General features: G+C 52.2%; 3 protein-coding genes across 11 annotated transcripts in view; all 3 read left to right on the top strand.

The window, feature by feature from the left end:
• Positions 1-3,067, top strand: part of PSME3 (proteasome (prosome, macropain) activator subunit 3 (PA28 gamma; Ki)) — a 12,566-nt gene extending 9,499 nt beyond the window's left edge. For all 4 annotated transcript variants that reach the window (XM_011998772.1, XM_011998771.1, XM_011998770.1 and 1 more), the window contains one exon: positions 813-3,067. In XM_011998772.1, the coding sequence (XP_011854162.1) occupies positions 813-893 (81 nt within the window). In that variant the 3' untranslated portion in view covers positions 894-3,067. The remainder of the gene's footprint in view (positions 1-812) is intronic.
• A 662-nt stretch (positions 3,068-3,729) lies between these two features.
• Positions 3,730-10,083, top strand: AOC2 (amine oxidase, copper containing 2 (retina-specific)). 2 transcript variants are annotated; one of them, XM_011998764.1, is made up of 4 exons: positions 3,730-5,528; positions 8,467-8,671; positions 8,973-9,102; positions 9,453-10,083. In XM_011998764.1, exons 1-4 carry the CDS (start codon positions 3,941-3,943, stop codon positions 9,717-9,719), a joined length of 2,190 nt encoding a protein of 729 aa, XP_011854154.1. In that variant the 5' UTR covers positions 3,730-3,940; the 3' UTR covers positions 9,720-10,083. The 2 variants fall into 2 exon arrangements, with proteins under 2 accessions (XP_011854154.1, XP_011854153.1); XM_011998763.1 differs by having other exon boundaries at positions 8,467-8,752.
• Positions 10,084-10,347: 264 nt separating this feature from the next.
• Positions 10,348-17,480, top strand: LOC105552935 (membrane primary amine oxidase). 5 transcript variants are annotated; one of them, XR_001008084.1, is made up of 4 exons: positions 10,348-12,310; positions 13,897-14,093; positions 14,802-14,931; positions 15,630-17,480. XR_001008084.1 is itself a non-coding variant. In XM_011998759.1 (4 exons), exons 1-4 carry the CDS (start codon positions 10,711-10,713, stop codon positions 15,903-15,905), a joined length of 2,292 nt encoding a protein of 763 aa, XP_011854149.1. In that variant the 5' UTR covers positions 10,348-10,710; the 3' UTR covers positions 15,906-17,480. The 5 variants fall into 5 exon arrangements, 4 of the variants coding, with proteins under 4 accessions (XP_011854149.1, XP_011854150.1, XP_011854151.1 ...); XM_011998759.1 differs by having other exon boundaries at positions 13,808-14,093; XM_011998761.1 differs by lacking the exon at positions 10,348-12,310 and adding an exon at positions 12,616-12,731 and having other exon boundaries at positions 13,808-14,093.
• Positions 17,481-18,493: the final 1,013 nt, after the last annotated feature.

The following is an 18,493-nucleotide window of genomic DNA, read 5'->3' as shown; positions in this document are numbered from 1 at the left end:
TCAGCCTCCATGTAGCTGAGATTACAGGTGCGCGCCACCAAGCCCAGCCAATTTTTTTATTTTTAGTGGAGACAGGGTTTCACCATGTTGTCCAGACTGATCTCGAACTCCTGACCTCAGGTGATCCACCCGCCTCAGCCTCCCAAAGTGCTGGGATTACAGGCATGAGCCACCGTAGTCGGTCGGCAGGAACTATCTTAATCTTTGTATTCCCAGCACCTAGTGTTGATCCTGGTCCATAGCAATTGCTGAATGCGTGGTTGTTGACTGAATAATGTGTTCCTTTGTGGAACCAGCAGATTTGTACGTATTCCCTTAATTATCTTCCCTGCTTTGATAGTTTCTTTTTTCCTATTCCTTATAATACTTAATGTGTTGTATTTCTGGAAAGATTGGTCTTCCCAACTACAGCATAATTTGCTTTGTGGCAAGAACCTTTTCTTTCTTTTTCTGAGGGGGGACAGAGTCTCACTCTGTCACCCAGGTTGGAGTGCAGTGGCACAATCTCAGGTCACTGCAACCTCAAACTCCTTGACTCAAGCGATCCTCCTACCTCGGCCTCCCAGGTAGCTGGGACTACAGGCACCCGCCACCTCACCCGGCTAGTTTTTTGTATTTTGTAGTAGAGACGGGGTTTCACCGTGTTAGCCAGGATGGTCTCGATCTCCTGACCTCGTGATCCGCCCGTCTCGGCCTCCCAAAGTGCTGGGATTACAGGCTTGAGCCACCGCGCCCGGCCCAAGGGTCTGTCACTTTCTTGGTGAGGTAAGGGTTGTACAGATATGTGATTTCCCTGATCCTTCTTCTCCCAGGTCACTCTACATGACATGATCCTGAAAAATATCGAGAAGATCAAACGGCCCCGGAGCAGCAATGCAGAGACTCTGTACTGAGGCCAGGGCCAGGGCCAGGGGACTCTGTGAGTCTGGCTCAAGACCGACATTGCCTTGGTTTGTTACATGACTATCGTGATGGGGAAACTGGCTGGAAATAGTAATTACACCTCTCTGTTTTTAGTTAGAGTCTAATGAAACTCTCATCTAGTTCTGTGATGTGTTTACCTCTTTTTTCAGGCCTCAGGAACTCTTCTATTTCCTTCCCTAATACCCCACACCCAACCTGTCGTAATTTCTGGAGAACTCCAGGTTTGTGTGTGCAGGATGTTGGCACAAAAATACTTGTGTTTTCACTCTCCTCCTCTCTCCCTCCTGTGTCTTGCGCTGTATGTTTTCTTCCTTTTGATAATTAGTTGGTTAAAAGCTGAAGGGAACCGCAAGGAAAGTGCTAGGTGTTTTTTAGGAACTAGGGTGGTGGGGGGATGAACTTCTCTTCCTCACATGAGGTTACTGTTTCTTTCCTCTGTGGGGCATTGGATCCTTCCACAGTTGCCCTGGTGATGACTTCGGGCTTTGCATCTGTGTACATCCCACCTTGAATCTTGATCATGACAAGAAACACGTTAGGCCTTCAGTCAATTCCCAAGCTCCTTCCGATGTTTTTATAATGGGCGTTTTCACATGCACATATGTGTATGTACGTATACACCCATACAGACATGCACACACACTCCTACTCCATTAGCTAACATACCCTCCCTCTCCACAATCCCTGTCATGTACCTTTCAGGAGGTGATGGTTGTCTTAGTTGTCATCTACCCAAACAAACGTCCTGGGCCCGTCCTCCCTCCTGATACTGTAGCCTCTTGGTACCCAGGGTGAGTTGGTGAAGAACAGAGAGATGAGAAGCAGAGGGCTTGGGGAAGGCCTATTCCTCTCTGACTCAGCCCTTTTTGGCATTATTGCAAAAGCTTGACTCCTGGTTGCCTTTTCCCAGCTAGTTGTCAGTTGGGGTGAAGATGTCTGCAAGTATGAGGTCTGGACGCTGCTGCTCATGTTGGGCTTTCCTTTTGGGAAATATTTCTCTTATTTATAGTGTCGGGCTTCTGGGGAAAGCAGTCATTGGTGTGTATGTGTATGTGCATGCACACACATACATATACACGTTTGTGTATGTGGAAATGCACTGGGCAAGTCAAAACTATAGAAGAGTTGCCTCCTGTCTCTCGAATCTTCCAGAGATATCACTTAACTGTTAACAACTTTTGTGTTAATCCCCGTCAGCCCCCAGCTCTTTTATTCTACCACGGCTGGAGAGTTGATACCTGCAGTCAGCCTGCCAGTAACTCTTAGTGTCTGTTTCTGACTTATTCTTCCTGTCTCTGTCTTCCAACCCCCAATAATATTTCCACCTGGGATGCATCATTTGTACTCCCGATACTCTGTAGAGAAGGAGTCAGGATGCTGTCTTCCCACGAATAGTACTCAGTAACAAACCAACTGCATTTTAGTTGGGCAGTGCTCCCACCCACCCTCCAGATCCCTTCCAGCTAAAACCCTTCCCCCTTCCCTCCATGTGTTTCTCAGTTCCCCGTTCTGTTTGTTGGATTGTTCCACTGCCCCTCCTCCTCACCCTACCACCCTTGGATCGTAATGTAAAATTCTTTTACCATGTCAAGAAATTATTAAAAATACAGGTACTTTGACCTCTTTCTAAAGCCGCAGACCCTGGTGCAATGCTCTGGTGGCTAGGGACGTACTCATGCTTGCATGTGTGCACACTCGGACACCCACCTCCATGGACACCTAGCCACCCTGTTGTGTGTCCTTATGCCAGTTGAGCTGAATCTTTCCCCAGTATAGTGGAAAGACTGAGGCTTCTGCCTACTGAGCTAGGGTGGGTGCTTTATTTGTGTTCAGTCTGAATTACGGGAAAGTTAGCTCTTCCCAGACCTAAGCTGCCTTCTTTCCCTACTTCCAGAAGATCCTAGTTCCTTCTTCCTGAGTGATACCCGTGAGCTGCCAGTAGAGGCTGCTGTCACTCCATGTGTAAGGAATGACCTGGTTCAAGGCATGTCCTGCCCAATCATTTTCTTTACCTTATACTAATTCTCCCTGAATAATGTCTTCAGTTTCTTGAGGAGACTCATAGTTTTGGTTTTCAGATTACTTGGAGGGCTGCCTAGGAATCGATCTCCCTCTGAAATAAAAGTTTCCTCAACTTGCACCTCGCAAGTAGCCTTCTGATTTCCAATGATCCCCTCGTTGTCTCTGTAAAAAGAGTTTAAGGTCTTGAACAATGGAGGAGCAGCTGCTCTGTTCTGTTTCAGAGATGACTACGAAAAGCTAGTGGTTTGTGAGTGCCTCCCCTGTGCCAGGCTCTTAAGTACCTAATGTGCATGATCACATTTAATCTTTAGGAATCTGTAGGGTAGTTGTATCTATCTGTTACAGATGAGGACGCTGAGACTCAGGATTTAAGTATTTCCGCTAAGGTTACACAGCTGAGGGAACTGGGATTGGTGGACAAACCTGATTACCAAGCCCAGGCTCTCAGCCACTCCACTGGATGGAAAAGGCCTGACTACAAATCAAGGGCTTGGCATTAGGCAACAGGCAGAATTCAGTGCTTACTGCTGAACATGGCAGTGAATCCTGGAGTTGTTGGGATGCAGTTCCTGCCAGGAGGTAGGAAAATGGACAGCTCAGTGCTTGCATGCAGGCTGCAGAACTTAATTGGGCATCTGAGGTTTGTACTCTTCCTGAGACCCATTCCGGGTGGAAACTGGAGGTTAGCATCGTTAACCCAGATTCCCTTTCATCTGGTCTAAATGGTGAAAATCAGTAGTTGGTACTGACTGCTACCAGTGGGAGTTCAGGGGCAATGAAGAGGCTATGCATGTGGAAGCAGTGCCTTGGGCCAAACCACAGGACAGAAAATTGGAACAGAATTACATAAATCAAGGTCAGAAATTTCCTGCCCAACCCATGGGGTGGAGTTTTCTCCATTCCTATCCATCCTAGTGAATATAAACCCCGACTTGATGTCAGTAACTGGAAGGAGCGGCTGTTAGAACTCTGATTTCAGCTCTCAGCATCCACTATGCATCTCAAGATAGTCCTGGCGTTCCTGGCACTGTCCCTCATTACCATCTTTGCCCTGGCCTATGTTTTGCTGACCAGCCCAGGTGGTTCCAGCCAGCCTCCCCACTGCCCCTCTGTATCCCATAGGGCCCAGCCCTGGCCACACCCTGGCCAGAGCCAGCTATTTGCAGACCTGAGCCGAGAGGAGCTGACAGCTGTGATGCGCTTTCTGACCCAGCGGCTGGGGCCCGGGCTAGTGGATGCGGCCCAGGCTCAGCCCTCGGACAACTGCATCTTCTCAGTGGAGCTGCAGCTGCCCCCCAAGGCTGCAGCCCTGGCTCACCTGGACAGGGGGAGCCCCCCACCTGCCCGAGAGGCACTGGCCATCGTCCTCTTTGGTGGACAACCCCAGCCCAATGTGAGTGAGCTGGTGGTGGGGCCGCTGCCTCACCCTTCCTACATGCGGGACGTGACTGTGGAGCGTCACGGCGGGCCCCTGCCCTATCACCGTCGCCCGGTGCTGAGAGCTGAGTTTACGCAGATGTGGAGGCATCTGAAAGAGGTGGAGCTACCCAAGGCACCCATCTTCCTGGCTTCCACCTTCAACTACAATGGCTCTACCTTGGCAGCTGTGCATGCCACCCCTCGGGGCTTGCGCTCGGGGGACCGAGCTACCTGGATGGCCCTCCACCATAACATCTCAGGTGTTGGTCTTTTCCTTCACCCCGTGGGGCTGGAGCTACTACTGGACCACAGGGCCCTGGACCCTGCCCACTGGACTGTCCAGCGGGTCTTCTACCTTGGGCACTACTATGCAGACTTGGGCCAGTTGGAACGGGAGTTTAAGTCTGGCCGGTTGGAAGTGGTTAGAGTTCCTCTACCTCCACCAAATGGAGCTTCATCCCTGAGGTCTCGGAACTCTCCAGGTCCTCTTCCGCCTCTTCAGTTCTCACCCCAGGGTTCCCAGTACAGTGTGCAGGGAAACCTGGTGGTATCCTCCCTCTGGTCATTTACCTTTGGCCATGGGGTGTTCAGCGGCCTGAGGATTTTTGATGTTCGGTTCCAGGGTGAGCGAGTAGCCTATGAAGTCAGTGTCCAGGAGTGTATGTCTATCTATGGTGCCGATTCACCCAAGACGATGCTGACTCGCTATTTGGATAGCAGTTTTGGACTTGGCCGTAACAGCCGAGGCTTGGTGCGGGGAGTGGACTGCCCCTATCAAGCCACGATGGTGGACATCCATATATTAGTGGGCAAAGGGGCAGTCCAGCTGCTTCCGGGGGCTGTGTGTATATTTGAGGAAGCCCAGGGACTGCCCCTCCGAAGGCACCACAATTACCTTGAAAATCATTTCTATGGTGGTTTGGCCAGCTCAGCCCTTGTGGTCAGGTCTGTGTCATCTGTGGGCAACTATGACTACATTTGGGACTTTGTGTTGTACCCAAACGGGGCACTTGAAGGGCGGGTCCATGCCACGGGTTATATCAACACAGCTTTCCTGAAAGGGGGAGAGGAGGGCCTCCTCTTTGGGAACCGTGTGGGGGAACGAGTGCTGGGAACGGTGCACACACATGCCTTCCACTTCAAGCTGGACCTGGATGTGGCAGGTGAGTGCTGAGGGATGAGGGCTTGGGGGTGGGGTCAGGTGGGGTAGAGGGAAGGGAAGGGAAGGGAATCTCCCAGGTCAAGCTCAGATAAGTGGCAAGAGCGGGGTGTTCCAGCACCACAGCTCTAGTGGCAACAGGACAGGGACTGTTTAAGCATATTCAGTGCAGTCAGTCTGGTACTGGGCTACTGGGTATCTGGCAAAAGGTGAAAAGGGTTCCCCCGCCTAGCCCCTCTGACTTCCTGTGATTGTGAAATCAGTTTAAATGTAATGGCTGGGCATGATTGCCTACTAGTTTAAATGTAATGGCTGGGCATGATTGCCTTAGCCTCAAGTGACACTGGGTGGGTGAACTGGCCCAATGGGGCTGGAGTTGGAACACTTTGCTTCTTCCTAATTCTGAGGGTCAGTGAGGGTGGGGAGGGCAGGGTCCTGAGCCGAGGTCAGAAGCAGTCTGTTCAGAGTCTTCAGGGTCGGGGTGGACCTGGGGCTTGGGAAGGGGAGGGTACCAAAGCTGGGGTTGCTCCCCGTGATAGGGCCACTCCTTGTCAGGAGGGTCATCCCATTCCTGTCATCACTGTTGACTCATGGCAGGCACACAGTCAGCTTGCTGCAAGTATGGAAAGAGTTTTCTCAAGCACAAAGGGCTCAAAGCACACAGAGGACTTGCTGTTCCTGACAGACTTTGTCAAGGACAGAAAGGAACTTACAGACTCACAGACTTTTAGATCCACAAAGAAAATTAGAAACTCACCAGACCGTCCCCATTTTAAGGGAAACTAAAGAGGGTGGCGGGAGATGGGACAGGAAATGACTGCCCAGGTATAATGCAACATAAACTAGTATTTCTTGTGAAATGTTTTCTTATCCTCAAGTCTAAAGACATGGCACGTGCATGCCTGCGTGTGTCTGTGTGCATGAGGGTAGGGAGGACTAATAGCATGATTGAAATGATCATTTTTTAACTAGATTACTCTTTGACACACTTGGATTTTGACTTGTCTTCTGATTGGAAGTTTTTTTCAGCATCTTTGGCATTAAAGAGCCTTGTTTTGGGAAGTAACATTTATTGGACTCCTAGCATGTGCAGCATGGGCTGCTGCTGTGGGCCAGAGAGGCTGTGTCAGGCACCAGCGCACAGGATGGCTGCAGAGGCACCAGCTTCAGTGCAGTCCCTCCTGTGCCAGGCGCCTTCATATAGGTCTCGTTGAAAGGAACTAACAGTCCAGACCTGCAGAAAGTGTATGACCAAATGCTGAGTTAGGCGATGCAGGTTATGGATGCTGTAGAATTCCAAGGAGCTCCCAGACAAAGGTATGAATGTGCTCGCTTCTGAAAAAGACTGACAGTACTTCCCACCTTGCTGAGATCGAAAAGTGAAGCCTCAGAGCTGGGAGGAGTATGCAGGGGACCATGGGAAGGGATTGGGTTTTCTTTTTTGGAGGCAGAGTCTCACTCTCACCCAGGCTGGAGTGCAGTAGTGCAATCACAGGTTACTGCAGCCCCAACCTCCTGGTCTCAAGCAATCCTCCTGCCTCAGCCTCCTGAGTAGCTGGGATGACAGGCACACACTACCACACCCAGTTTTGTTTTGTTTTGTTTTTGTTTTTGTTTTTGTTTTTGAGACAGAGTCTCACTCTGTTGCCCAGGCTGGAGTGCAGTGGTGCAATCTCAGCTCATTGCAACCTCCACCTCCCAGGTTCAAGCGATTCTTGTGTCTCAGTTCAAGTGATTCTTGTGTCTTGGCCTCCAGAGTAGCGGGGATTACACGCGCACACCACCACACCTGGTTTGTTTGTTTTTTTTTTTCTTTTTAAGTAGAGATGGGGATTCACCATGTTGGCCAGGCTCGTCTTGAACTCCAGTCTCAAGTGAGCCGCTCGCCTTGGCCTCCCAAAGTGCTGTGAGCTACCATGCCTGGCATTTGTTTGCTTGTTTGTTTAAGTTTTTTAAAAATTTTTTTTATTTTTTAAAGAGGCAGTGTTTCATTCTGTTACCCTAGCTGGTCTCCAGCACCTGGGCTCAAGGGATCTGCACCACCCTTCCACCAGCCTCCCAAGTTGCAAGCTGCCACACCTGGCTCCGGAGTCAGTTTTTCAACTTGCTTCTCCACGACAAGTATCATTATCCCTTTCATAGTTAAACGAATGTCATCAGTCAGCTGCATGTGCTTTTCTGTTTACTGGGCACAGCCATAGAACAGCTTTAATTATGCCCAGTGTAGGGATTCAGAAAGTGAATCGGAGAAGCAAATTGGTCCAGGGACTGTTTGGTAGTCCAGTGCTAATAGAACTTTCTGCAGTGATAGAAATGTTCTGTGCTTGTGTTGTGGCTCTAAACAGTAGCCACTAGCCATGTGTGGTAACTGGGCACTTTAAATGTGGCTAGTGTGACTGAGGAACTGATTTTTTTTTCTTTTTTTTTTGAGACAGGGTCTTGCTCTGTTGCCCAGGCTGGAGTGCAGTGGTGTGACCTCAGCTCACTGCAACCACAACCTCCTGGGCTCAAGCAGTCCTCCCACCCCAGCTTCCCAAGTAGCTGGGACCACAGGCATGTGCCACCATGCCTGGCTGATTTTTTAATTGTTTATAGAGTCAGGGTTTCACCACGTTGCACAGGCTGGTCTCAAACTCCTGGGCTCACGTGATCCACCCGCCTCAGCCTCCCAAAGTGCTGGGATTGCAACTGTGAGCCACCTCAGCTGGCCCTGAATTTTAATTTTCATAGCCACGGGTGGCTAGTGGTTACCCTATTGGACAAGGCAAGTTGGAAGAACACAGGAACTTGCGCTTGCCCAGACCTGGCTCGCAGCACAGTGTGCTCTGATGCTCTCTCTGCCTTTTGTCACGCCAGTGCAGTGGACATCATGTGGAAGACAGGGACCTGGCCCAGAGACCTTACCTGGTGTGGAACTCATCTCCCTTCCCTCCCCCTGGCAGGGCTGAAAAACTGGGTGGTAGCTGAAGACGTGGTGTTTAAACCTGTGGCCGCCCCCTGGAACCCGGAGCACTGGCTACAGCGCCCACAGCTGACTCGGCAGGTCCTGGGAAAGGAGGACCTGACAGCTTTTTCCTTGGGAAGCCCCTTACCCCGTTACCTCTACCTGGCTAGCAACCAGACTAATGCCTGGGGTCACCAGCGCGGGTACCGAATCCAGATCCACAGCCCCCTTGGCATACACTTACCCCTGGAGAGTGACATGGAGAGGGCCCTCAGCTGGGGGAGGTGAGGAGGGCCCTGGCCTGGGTGGAAGGAAAGGACTGCCCCTCACCTACCCCAGCCCTTGGAGACAAACTCCCTGCCCATGGCTACCTGTACCTCCCCTCAAACCCAAGTTAGATACACGGTGGGAAATGGTCTCACACAGAATCGGATTTAAGGGACTTCTGGGCCAGGAAAGGCACCTGACATCTTCCAACACCACCTTCTTACGATTCCTGGTCAGATACCAGCTTGTGGTGACCCAGAGAAAGGAGGAGGAATCACAGAGCAGTAGCATCTATCACCAGAATGACATCTGGACACCCACAGTCACCTTTGCTGACTTCATCAACAATGAAACCCTCTTAGGAGAGGTTGGTTGCCCTAGGGACATAGGAAGGGGACACCTGTGGGCATGGTGTCTTGGCTGCCCAGCCTCTGGCCAGAGGTTAGAGGGAATGGCCGATTTCCAGTTCACAGATTCAGAGGCCATGGAGTTTTCTGATGAGCAACACAGGTCATCCCTCCTGGGGTGAGATTAGCTCTGGGACACTGGCTCCCCCTCTCCCCGCATAGCTGCTTACATAGATTGTGCCATGTGTTGTATGGGCATGAGGCTAGGCAGAGTGGAAGCCAGGCTGAGACTGCAGGCTGGGATTGTGGCTGAATGGTGGTTCTCTGGGCCTTGCTTGCATAGTCCTCCAGCTCCTCCCTCTTCCTGCAGGATCTGGTGGCTTGGGTCACAGCCAGCTTCCTGCACATTCCCCATGCCGAGGACGTCCCCAACACAGTGACTCTGGGGAACAGAGTTGGCTTCTTGCTCCGACCCTATAACTTCTTTGATGAGGACCCCTCCATCTTCTCCCCTGGCAGTGTCTACTTTGAGAAGGGCCAGAATGCTGGGCTCTGCAGCGTCAATCCTGTGGCCTGCCTCCCCGACCTGGCAGCCTGTGTCCCGGACTTACCCCCTTTCTCTTACCAAGGCTTCTAGTCCTGAGGGTGTGGCGGGGGGCATGGTTAGGCACATGTACCTTTCCCTGTTTCTACTTCTGTTCCCGCTGTTTTTCACACCTGCTCCCCAGATTCCCCACCCTTCAGTGTTTCTCTCACATGAAAACCCCGTTAGTCCCTTTGGTTAATTCTTACTTCCTGTTCATCTCTAAAATGTTAAATTATAAAAATGATTTTAAAATATTCAAACAAAAATACCACAAATCCTACTACTTAGAAAAAGGTAGTGTTCACATTACACCAGACATCTTTTTATGCATGTGCATTCAAAAGGAAGAGTAGATAGAATTTTGTAAAACAGATGTTATATGTAATTTATAATAAAAAGTATTAGAGGAATTTTACTTGAATTTATTATTTGACCTTTTAAGTAGCTAGAGTCCCCTGGAGCATACTAAGGACTCTGGCCAGGGAAATTAGCAGTGGGGAACAGAGGGCAAGGGAGATAGACCTGGCCAAGGAATGTTGTTTGGAAAGCTGAAGGGGCAGGGGTGGGGGTCTTTGAAAGGAGAACAATAGTTTGAAGTTACAGGAAAACATCTGGCCCTGACTAAGTGCAGGGTTGGGGAAGAAGCTGGGCTGAGGGGAAGAGAGGCTGCTCTGCGCAGATCCTACTCCTTCCCGGTGCTGCATTATCTTGAAATCTTCCTTCCCCTTCACCCTAGCCCCAACTCTCCCCAACTCCAACCCTGACCCAGAAAGTAGTCTGATTTGGAGCCTGGAAGACAAAACCATGTAAGGTCTGTGGAAATCACAGCTGCTCAGACCCGCCTCCAACTCCAGGCACCCCGCCCCCTTGCCCCAGCCTTCCTGTGTCCTTCCCACCCTTAGTCCCAGGCATCTGACTACCGGGAACCTCAGCCAGAGTCCTGGAGCCCCCCCCGTCCAGGAGCCAACAGAGCCCCCGTCGTGCTGGCGTGAGAATACATTGCTCTCCTTTGGTTGGATCCACTGCCCCTCTTCATGGGAAAATGAACCAGAAGACCATCCTGGTGCTCCTCACTCTGGCTGTCATCACCATCTTTGCCTTGGTTTGTGTCCTGCTGGTGGGCAGGGGTGGAGATGGGGGTGAACCCAGCCAGCTTCCCCATTGCGCCTCCATATCTCCCAGTGCCCAGCCTTGGACACACCCTGGCCAGAGCCAGCTGTTTGCAGACCTGAGCCGAGAGGAGCTGACAGCTGTGATGCACTTTCTGACCCAGCGACTGGGGCCAGGGCTGGTGGATGCGGCCCAGGCCCGGCCCTCGGACAACTGTGTCTTCTCAGTGGAGCTACAGCTGCCTCCCAAGGCTGCAGCCCTGGCCCACCTGGACAGGGGGAGCCCCCCACCTGCCCGGGAGGCACTGGCCATCGTCTTCTTTGGCAGGCAACCCCAGCCCAACGTGAGTGAGCTGGTGGTGGGGCCACTGCCTCACCCTTCCTACATGCGGGACGTGACCGTGGAACGTCATGGAGGCCCCCTGCCCTATCACCGACGCCCCGTGCTGTTCCGAGAGTACCTGGACATAGACCAGATGATCTTCGACAGAGAGCTGCCCCAGGCTTCTGGGCTTCTCCACCACTGTTGCTTCTACAAGCGCCGGGGACGGAACCTGGTGACAATGACCACGGCTCCCCGTGGTCTGCAATCAGGGGACCGGGCCACTTGGTTTGGCCTCTACTACAACATCTCAGGGGCTGGGTTCTTCCTGCACCCCGTGGGCTTGGAGCTGCTAGTGAACCACAAGGCCCTGGACCCTGCCCGCTGGACCATCCAGAAGGTGTTCTATCAAGGCCGCTACTACGACAGCCTGGCCCAGCTGGAGGCCCAGTTTGAGGCCGGCCTTGTGAATGTGGTGCTGATCCCAGACAATGGCACAGGTGGGTCCTGGTCCCTGAAGTCCCCTGTGCCCCCGGGTCCAGCTCCCCCTCTGCAGTTCCATCCCCAGGGCCCCCGCTTCAGTGTCCAGGGAAGTCGAGTGGCCTCCTCACTGTGGACTTTCTCCTTTGGCCTTGGAGCATTCAGCGGCCCAAGGATCTTTGACGTTCGCTTCCAGGGAGAAAGACTAGTTTATGAGATCAGCCTCCAAGAAGCCTTGGCCGTCTATGGTGGAAATTCCCCAGCAGCAATGATGACCCGCTATGTGGATGGAGGCTTTGGCATGGGCAAGTACACCACGCCCCTGACCCGTGGGGTGGACTGCCCCTACCTGGCCACCTACGTGGACTGGCACTTCATTTTGGAGTCCCAGGCCCCCAAGACAATACGTGATGCCTTTTGTGTATTTGAACACAACCAGGGCCTCCCCCTGCGGCGGCACCACTCAGATCTCTACTCCCACTACTTTGGGGGCCTTGCAGAAACAGTGCTGGTCGTCAGATCTGTGTCCACCTTGCTCAACTATGACTATGTGTGGGATATGGTCTTCCACCCCAGTGGGGCCATAGAAACCCGATTCTATGCCACGGGCTACATCAGCTCAGCATTCCTCTTTGGTGCTACCGGGAAGTACGGGAACCAAGTTGCAGAGCACACCCTGGGCACGGTCCATACCCACAGCGCCCACTTCAAGGTGGATCTGGATGTAGGAGGTAAAACATTTTGGTGGGGAGAAGGCTTCTGGAAGAAGGGCTGAAAAGTTGTTTCCATTTGCTTTGGGTTTTGTGTAGATTATCCCATAAAGGAAGATGTGGATTTTTGTGCTTCCCTTTTTGCTAGATGGGAGAGAGTTGGCAGCTGAGTTTTATTTGGATCTTAGCTCACTGGCTGGGTGCAAAGCTGCAGCCTTCCTCCACGTGACCTCATCAGAAGATCTTGGGAAATGGCCAAGCTCAGGGAGGGGGCAGGATCTGGGCTAACAGGGTCCCCATTGCCCTCTTCCCTCCCTTGTACTTATATGGGCTCCGCTGCTGGGAGCAGCCTTCTGTTTGTCAGCTCATTTCTGTGTCTGGCCTGTGGTGCTGGTGTGTTGGAGGATCTCTCTGCATTCTACCAAGTCCCTGGCGTGTGCAGGTCCATCATTCCAGGTTGTACATTTCCTTTGGAGGTGGACCCTCCTCCTTCCTGATTTTCCTCCTTTCTCTGGTCACAATTCACAATCCATGTGAGGGTCACATGGAGCCTGTAGAGCATTCTGGATAGATCCTGGAGTCTGGTCACAGAGAGCCAAGGCTACATGATGGCTTGAAGTCTTCATCTTTGTCTTTTCACTGTCCTTCCCCACATTGAGTCAGTCACCAGGTGTTTTTTTTTTTTTTTTCTTCTTTCTATTCTGCACCTGCAGTATCTCGCTGGATCGCACTGCCATGCCCTGCAGGTGCCAGCCCTCTTTCTGCTGTTTCCGCTCTTGTTGCTCTCAGATCCAAGAGCCATTCTGCACCCAGAGGGCCTCCCATCCACACCAGCCTGCCTTTTACTCAGCTCTCACATTCCTCATCACCTGTGGGATCCTGTCCTCAGAAGCCCCTCCAAACTCTTTCTTTCACAGTGCAGCTCCAACCTGCCTTGCCATGCTCTGCACAGCTATACCCACATACTCCATGTCCGTGGACATGCACTTCACACGTTACAGTCAGGCATCCTCTTGTTTGCTTATGCTTTGTCTCTGCTTAGAATGTCCTTCCATGTCATCTCTTCTGGTAATATCCTTTAAGGCCAGGCTGAAAAGTTGCCCGGAAGGGCCCCCTTTTCCTGCCTGCAAGTGTATTCCTGTGGCCCGGAAGCTGCCTAGGCCATGCTCCTCCCACAGGACAGGCCAGTCAGTGGTTTGCCTGTCTGCGTGGAAAGCGAGAGGGTAAGGATGATGTTCATTCCTCTCTATCCCCAGGGGCGAGCACAGTCCTCTCTGCTAATGAATGTTGAAAGAATGAATGAGTGAAACGGAATGAAATCCCTGATGAAATATTTTAATTTATAGGTCCACAGCTTTGGCTGAAGGATTGGAGGTATCTTGGGGAGAGGGAAGAAAAGCAGGGGCACACTCAGTTCTGGGCTGCTCTTTGGCCCCCAGTCTGAAGCCAGGTGGAGGCAGAGTCCAGAGGGGCCAGGGTGGTTGCATGACAGGCCCTCCCCCATCCCACCCTGAGCAGGACTGGAGAACTGGGTCTGGGCCGAGGATATGGTCTTTGTCCCCATGGCTGTGCCCTGGAGCCCTGAGCACCAGCTGCAGAGGCTGCAGGTGACCCGGAAGCTGCTGGAGACAGAGGAGCAGGCCGCCTTCCTTGTGGGAGGCGCCACCCCTCGCTACGTGTACCTGGCCAGCAACCACAGCAACAAGTGGGGCCACCCGCGGGGCTACCGCATCCAGATGCTCAGCTTTGCTGGAGAGCCGCTGCCCCAAAACAGCTCCATGGCGAGAGGCTTCAGCTGGGAGAGGTGAGTGGTGGGCAGTCAGAGAGGAGGGGGGCAGTGAGAGTGGGAAAGGAGTGTTGGCGGACACTCAGCTCACCCTGTATGTGAGGGGAGAGATCTCTCAGGAAGATTTTTCTTTTCTTTTCTTTTCTTTTTTGAGATGGAGTCTTGCTCTGTCCCCCAGGCTGGAGTGCAGTGGCGCCATCTCACTGCGTCTTCCACCTCCCAGTTTCAAGCGATTCTCCTGCCTCAGCCTCCCCAGTAGCTGGGATTATAGGCATACGCCACCACACCTGGCTAATTTTTGTGTTTTTAGTAGAGACAGGGTTTCACCATGTTGGCCAGGCTGGTCTCGAACTCCTGACCTCGTTCGTGATCCACCCGCCTTGGCCTCCCAAAGTGTGATTGCAGGCATGAGCCGCCACGCCTGGCCAAAGGTTTTTCTAGTTACCCGAAGAAACCATGATGGGCACATTTTCCCCTTGGAGGCTAAAGCCCAGGAGTGAGAACTCTCTTCTCTTTTGGATGGGAGAGGGGTTGTGCTGTGAAATGGCTGGGGATAAACAGGAGGACTTGACCACCCTTAGGGTGTTGTCGGGGATTCTGTAGCGCCGAGTCAGTTGTGTCAATGCAGTTGGGGAAGCTGAGCTCTGAGCACTCAGTTCCCTTTCGTCACAATCAGGCAGCAGCATGGGGTCAATGGCCATGGAGGCCTGACCAGTGCCTCCCTAGGTACCAGCTGGCCGTGACCCAGCGGAAGGAGGAGGAGCCCAGTAGCAGCAGCGTTTTCAATCAGAATGACCCTTGGGCCCCCACTGTGGATTTCAGTGACTTCATCAACAACGAGACCGTTGCTGGAAAGGTCAGCTGGCCGGGGCAGAGGGCACAGGATGAGCCTTACTTTCTCTTGGGAGGGTCCCTGAAAACCACCTGCACTTCTCAGGGGTGGTGCTGATTCCTGCCTTCTGCACTTCAGTAGATCTGATCACTATCCTTTGAGGGAACCTTTCTGAGCTGGGTGTCTGTATTCAGACGCTGAGTGAGACCCTGGGCCTGTCCTTGAGATCTTAGAGCCCTCTTAGTTCCAGTTTCATCGACTGAGTCCTTTCTAGGCTCCAGGACTCAGGAGGGATGGAAGTTACCAACGAAAATGACATCTCCTATATCTGAAGCTTCTCCCATTCCTGACTTGAATTTCACAGTGTTGGCCTAGTTCTGCTTCCCAAGCGCTGGTTCTCACTCCTCCACCCTTCTTCCCTCAGTTGTGGGGCACTCTTGGAGAGTTAGGAGAAGAGGAGCTGAAGTAGCCTGTGGGTGTCACCCTCTGGGGGTAGGTAGGCAGTGGGCGATATGATGGGAAATGTCGGAGATGGAGGCTGCAAGCCAGGGACCGGGAGGCAGGCGTTCCTAATATGAAATGGACTACTTATGCTTTGACTTCTATCCAGTAGGAAAAAATGTTTAAAGACTCACGATGCTTGGGCTGGTGAGCTGAATCCCTACCAGGGCATGTCCTCAGCAAAGCCAGACCTCGTGACCCTCTTTCTTCTCCCCTGCTAGGACTTGGTGGCCTGGGTAACAGCTGGTTTTCTGCACATCCCACATGCAGAGGACATTCCTAACACGGTGACTGTGGGGAACGGCGTGGGCTTCTTCCTCCGACCCTACAACTTCTTTGACGAAGACCCCTCCTTCTACTCTGCCGACTCCATCCACTTCCGAGGGGACCAGGATGCTAGGGCCTGTGAGGTCAACCCCCTGGCTTGCCTGCCCCAGGCTGCTGCCTGTGCCCCCGACCTCCCTGCCTTCTCCCATGGGGGCTTCTCTCACAACTAGGCGGTCCCTGGGATGGGGCATGTGGCCAAGGGCTCCAGGGCCAGGGTGTGAGGGACGGGGAGCAGCTGGGCACTGGGCCGGCAGCCTGGTCCCCTCTTCCCTGCGCCAGGACCCTCTTTCTTCCACTGCCCTGCCTCGCATTCCCTCTATGCCAGGAGCCTCCTGACCCTGTGATGCCTGACACAGGGGACAGTCAGCTTTGTTGATGCCAGCTGTGCTGAGTTCCCATCCAGTGAGGCCAGGGCATGGCCCAGCCTGGAACCATGGCCGAGGGCTTCCCTAGACGGCTCCTTTTTTTGCTCTCTGGCTTTCCCAAATCTTTTCAGGCCATCTCTAAGGACTCTAAAAGGGGGTTATTCCCTGGAGACCCCAGGGTGGGGTTGCCAGTCCTGCAAGTCCGTAGCTGAGCTGGAAAGGACGCTTCTGCTCACGTTCCCTCTCATCCAGGTCTCTTCCTTCTTGTCTTCCTTCCTCTCGCCTACTTCCTCCTCGTCCTGTTCCTGCCTTCTCTTCTATCCTGCAATTTCTCCCGAATCCTGAGGGTATATCCCTGTGCCCCAGCCCCTGGTGCTCCCCCAGCCCGCAGTTCTCAATCAACTTCAGTCTCCTCTCCAGCCCTGTGGGAGTCTCAAAGATGCAATGGGACCCCTAATTGGAGGCCAATTGTGTGTCGTTCCCTTGTGTCTGTTGCTTATTGGGAGTAGGAGTTGCTCCTACCCCTGTCCTGGGGCTGGGTGTGTTTCAGGACAGCTGCCTCTGTGCATTTGTGTCTGCCTGCCTCATGCTCTCTAGAGGAGGATGGTCATCGTGACTGCAGCAGCTCAAGTTAGCATTTCAAGCAATTTTGTGGGTGCAGTGATAATGAAGAATGGGTATTTTGTACCAGGGCTCTATATTCTGCAACAACCTGCTTGGGAGGCTGGAGTGGAAACCAAGGGTGGGCATCAAAGATGAGGAGCCAAAGCCCCTAGAACTCTGGCCACCCAGCCAGGAGGCGCTGTCCAATCACATTCAGGATTGCAAATGAGCTGGGCCCTGGGTGAGGTGGGGGTCTGGCCTAAGGGGGAGGGGCCTGGTATGGGTGGGGCAGGGCCTGGCCTGGTCCAGGCTTGGGCTCCGTACCCGTCACTGCTGTCCCTCCTGAGGTCTGGATTGGGGATGGGGACAAAGAAATAGCAAGAGATGAGAAACAACAGAAACTTTTTTCCCTAAAGGATTGGTTAAATCAGTTCTGATACAGCCTTACAATACAATAGTATGCAGCTGAAAAATAATTGTATGTCTTTATATACTAATATGTAATAATCTTCAAGTGAAAAAGGCAAGCCACAGAAATGTGTATAGTGCACTTCCCATTTGTGTTTCAGAAAGGAGGAGAATATAAATACATATTTGCTTATGTATACCTATTCAGAATAAATGGATAACGCTGATTACTTTTGGGAGGGGAACCAGGAGGTTGAGGACAGGGGAGGGAAGGGTCTTAACACTTATACCCTTTTGTACGTTTTGAATTTTGAACCATGTGACTGTATTACCTATTCAAAATAAACAATAAATGGGCCCAAACAGGAACTGACTTTTTTTTTTACAGACACTTTTTTTTTTTTTTGGTGGAGAACAGGTTGGGGGTAGGGTAAAGTGGGTTAAGGAATAGGACCAGGGATGAAATTTTCTCCACTTCTTGAGACCCAGAGAAGCAAGTGTGGCCTCTAGTAACTTCTTTTACCTTCTCGTGCTTGTACATTTTTGAGGAAATGTTAAACCTCGGTTAATTCCCTGACACACACCCTATGCCGGCCCTTTCCCTCTCCTTCTCTTTTCTCTCTCTCAGTGAAGGGCACTGAGAAGCAGTGAGGAGGGGGGACTTGGAGGGGGGACTTATGCTTGCCAGAAGCCCAGGCCAGGGCAGGAGGTAAAGTGCAGGAAACCCATGTTCTAGGAGCTCCAGCATCATGGAAGCTTCTGTTACCTTCTGTCTGTTCTGCCCCAAGCCCAAGTTCTGCCATAGGTCAGTGGAACAGTGGATGGGGAGGAGTCAGTGAGCTGGAGAGAAATGAGGCTCTAAAGAACAGGGAGAAAGCCTTCAGTAAGGAGCAGGGGGCCTGCAATGGCATATTAATTCATAATATGGCCAGGAGCAGAGGCAGGAGTGAAGGAGGACGGGGAGAGACGGAGAGAAGGGCAGACTCAGGACAGATGCAGGAGAAAGGTGGATGCTATGGCCTGATGAGGCGCTGATGCAGGCTTCATAATCCCTTTGACCTGAGGACCTGAACTTCTCCTTTCTTTTTTTTTTATTTTTTTATTTTTTTATTTTTTTGAGATGGAGTTTCACGTTTGTCACCCAGGCTGGAGTACAATGGTGTGCTTTTGGTTCACTGCAACTTCCACCTCCTGGGTTCAAGCAATTCTCCTGTCTCAGCCTCCTGAGTAGCTAGGATTACAGGGATGTGCCACCACACCCAGCTAATTTTGTATTGTTAGTAGAGATGGGGTTTCACCATGTTGGCCAGGCTGGTCTCGAACTCCTGACCTCAGGTGATCTGGCTGCCTTGGCCTCCCAAAGTGCTGGGATTACAGCTGTG

The sequence above is a fragment of the Mandrillus leucophaeus genome, unplaced genomic scaffold, assembly GCF_000951045.1.
Source record: "Mandrillus leucophaeus isolate KB7577 unplaced genomic scaffold, Mleu.le_1.0 Scaffold58, whole genome shotgun sequence".
NCBI classification, from domain to species: Eukaryota; Metazoa; Chordata; class Mammalia; order Primates; family Cercopithecidae; genus Mandrillus; species Mandrillus leucophaeus.
Note: the sequence above shows the minus strand (reverse complement) of the source record. Positions and strands in the feature narration are given on the sequence as shown.

Excerpts from the sequence above, each read along its gene's own strand:
- AOC2 (XM_011998763.1), top strand. The coding sequence starts at position 3,941 with ATGCATCTCAAGATAGTCCTGGCGTTCCTGGCACTGTCCCTCATTACC. Across the intron at positions 5,529-8,466 it reads GCTGGACCTGGATGTGGCAG|GGCTGAAAAACTGGGTGGTA; the intron begins GTGAGTGCTGAG and ends TCCCCCTGGCAG. Across the intron at positions 8,753-8,972 it reads AGGGCCCTCAGCTGGGGGAG|ATACCAGCTTGTGGTGACCC; the intron begins GTGAGGAGGGCC and ends ATTCCTGGTCAG.
- LOC105552935 (XM_011998759.1), top strand. The coding sequence starts at position 10,711 with ATGAACCAGAAGACCATCCTGGTGCTCCTCACTCTGGCTGTCATCACC. Across the intron at positions 12,311-13,807 it reads GGTGGATCTGGATGTAGGAG|GACTGGAGAACTGGGTCTGG; the intron begins GTAAAACATTTT and ends CACCCTGAGCAG. Across the intron at positions 14,094-14,801 it reads AGAGGCTTCAGCTGGGAGAG|GTACCAGCTGGCCGTGACCC; the intron begins GTGAGTGGTGGG and ends GTGCCTCCCTAG.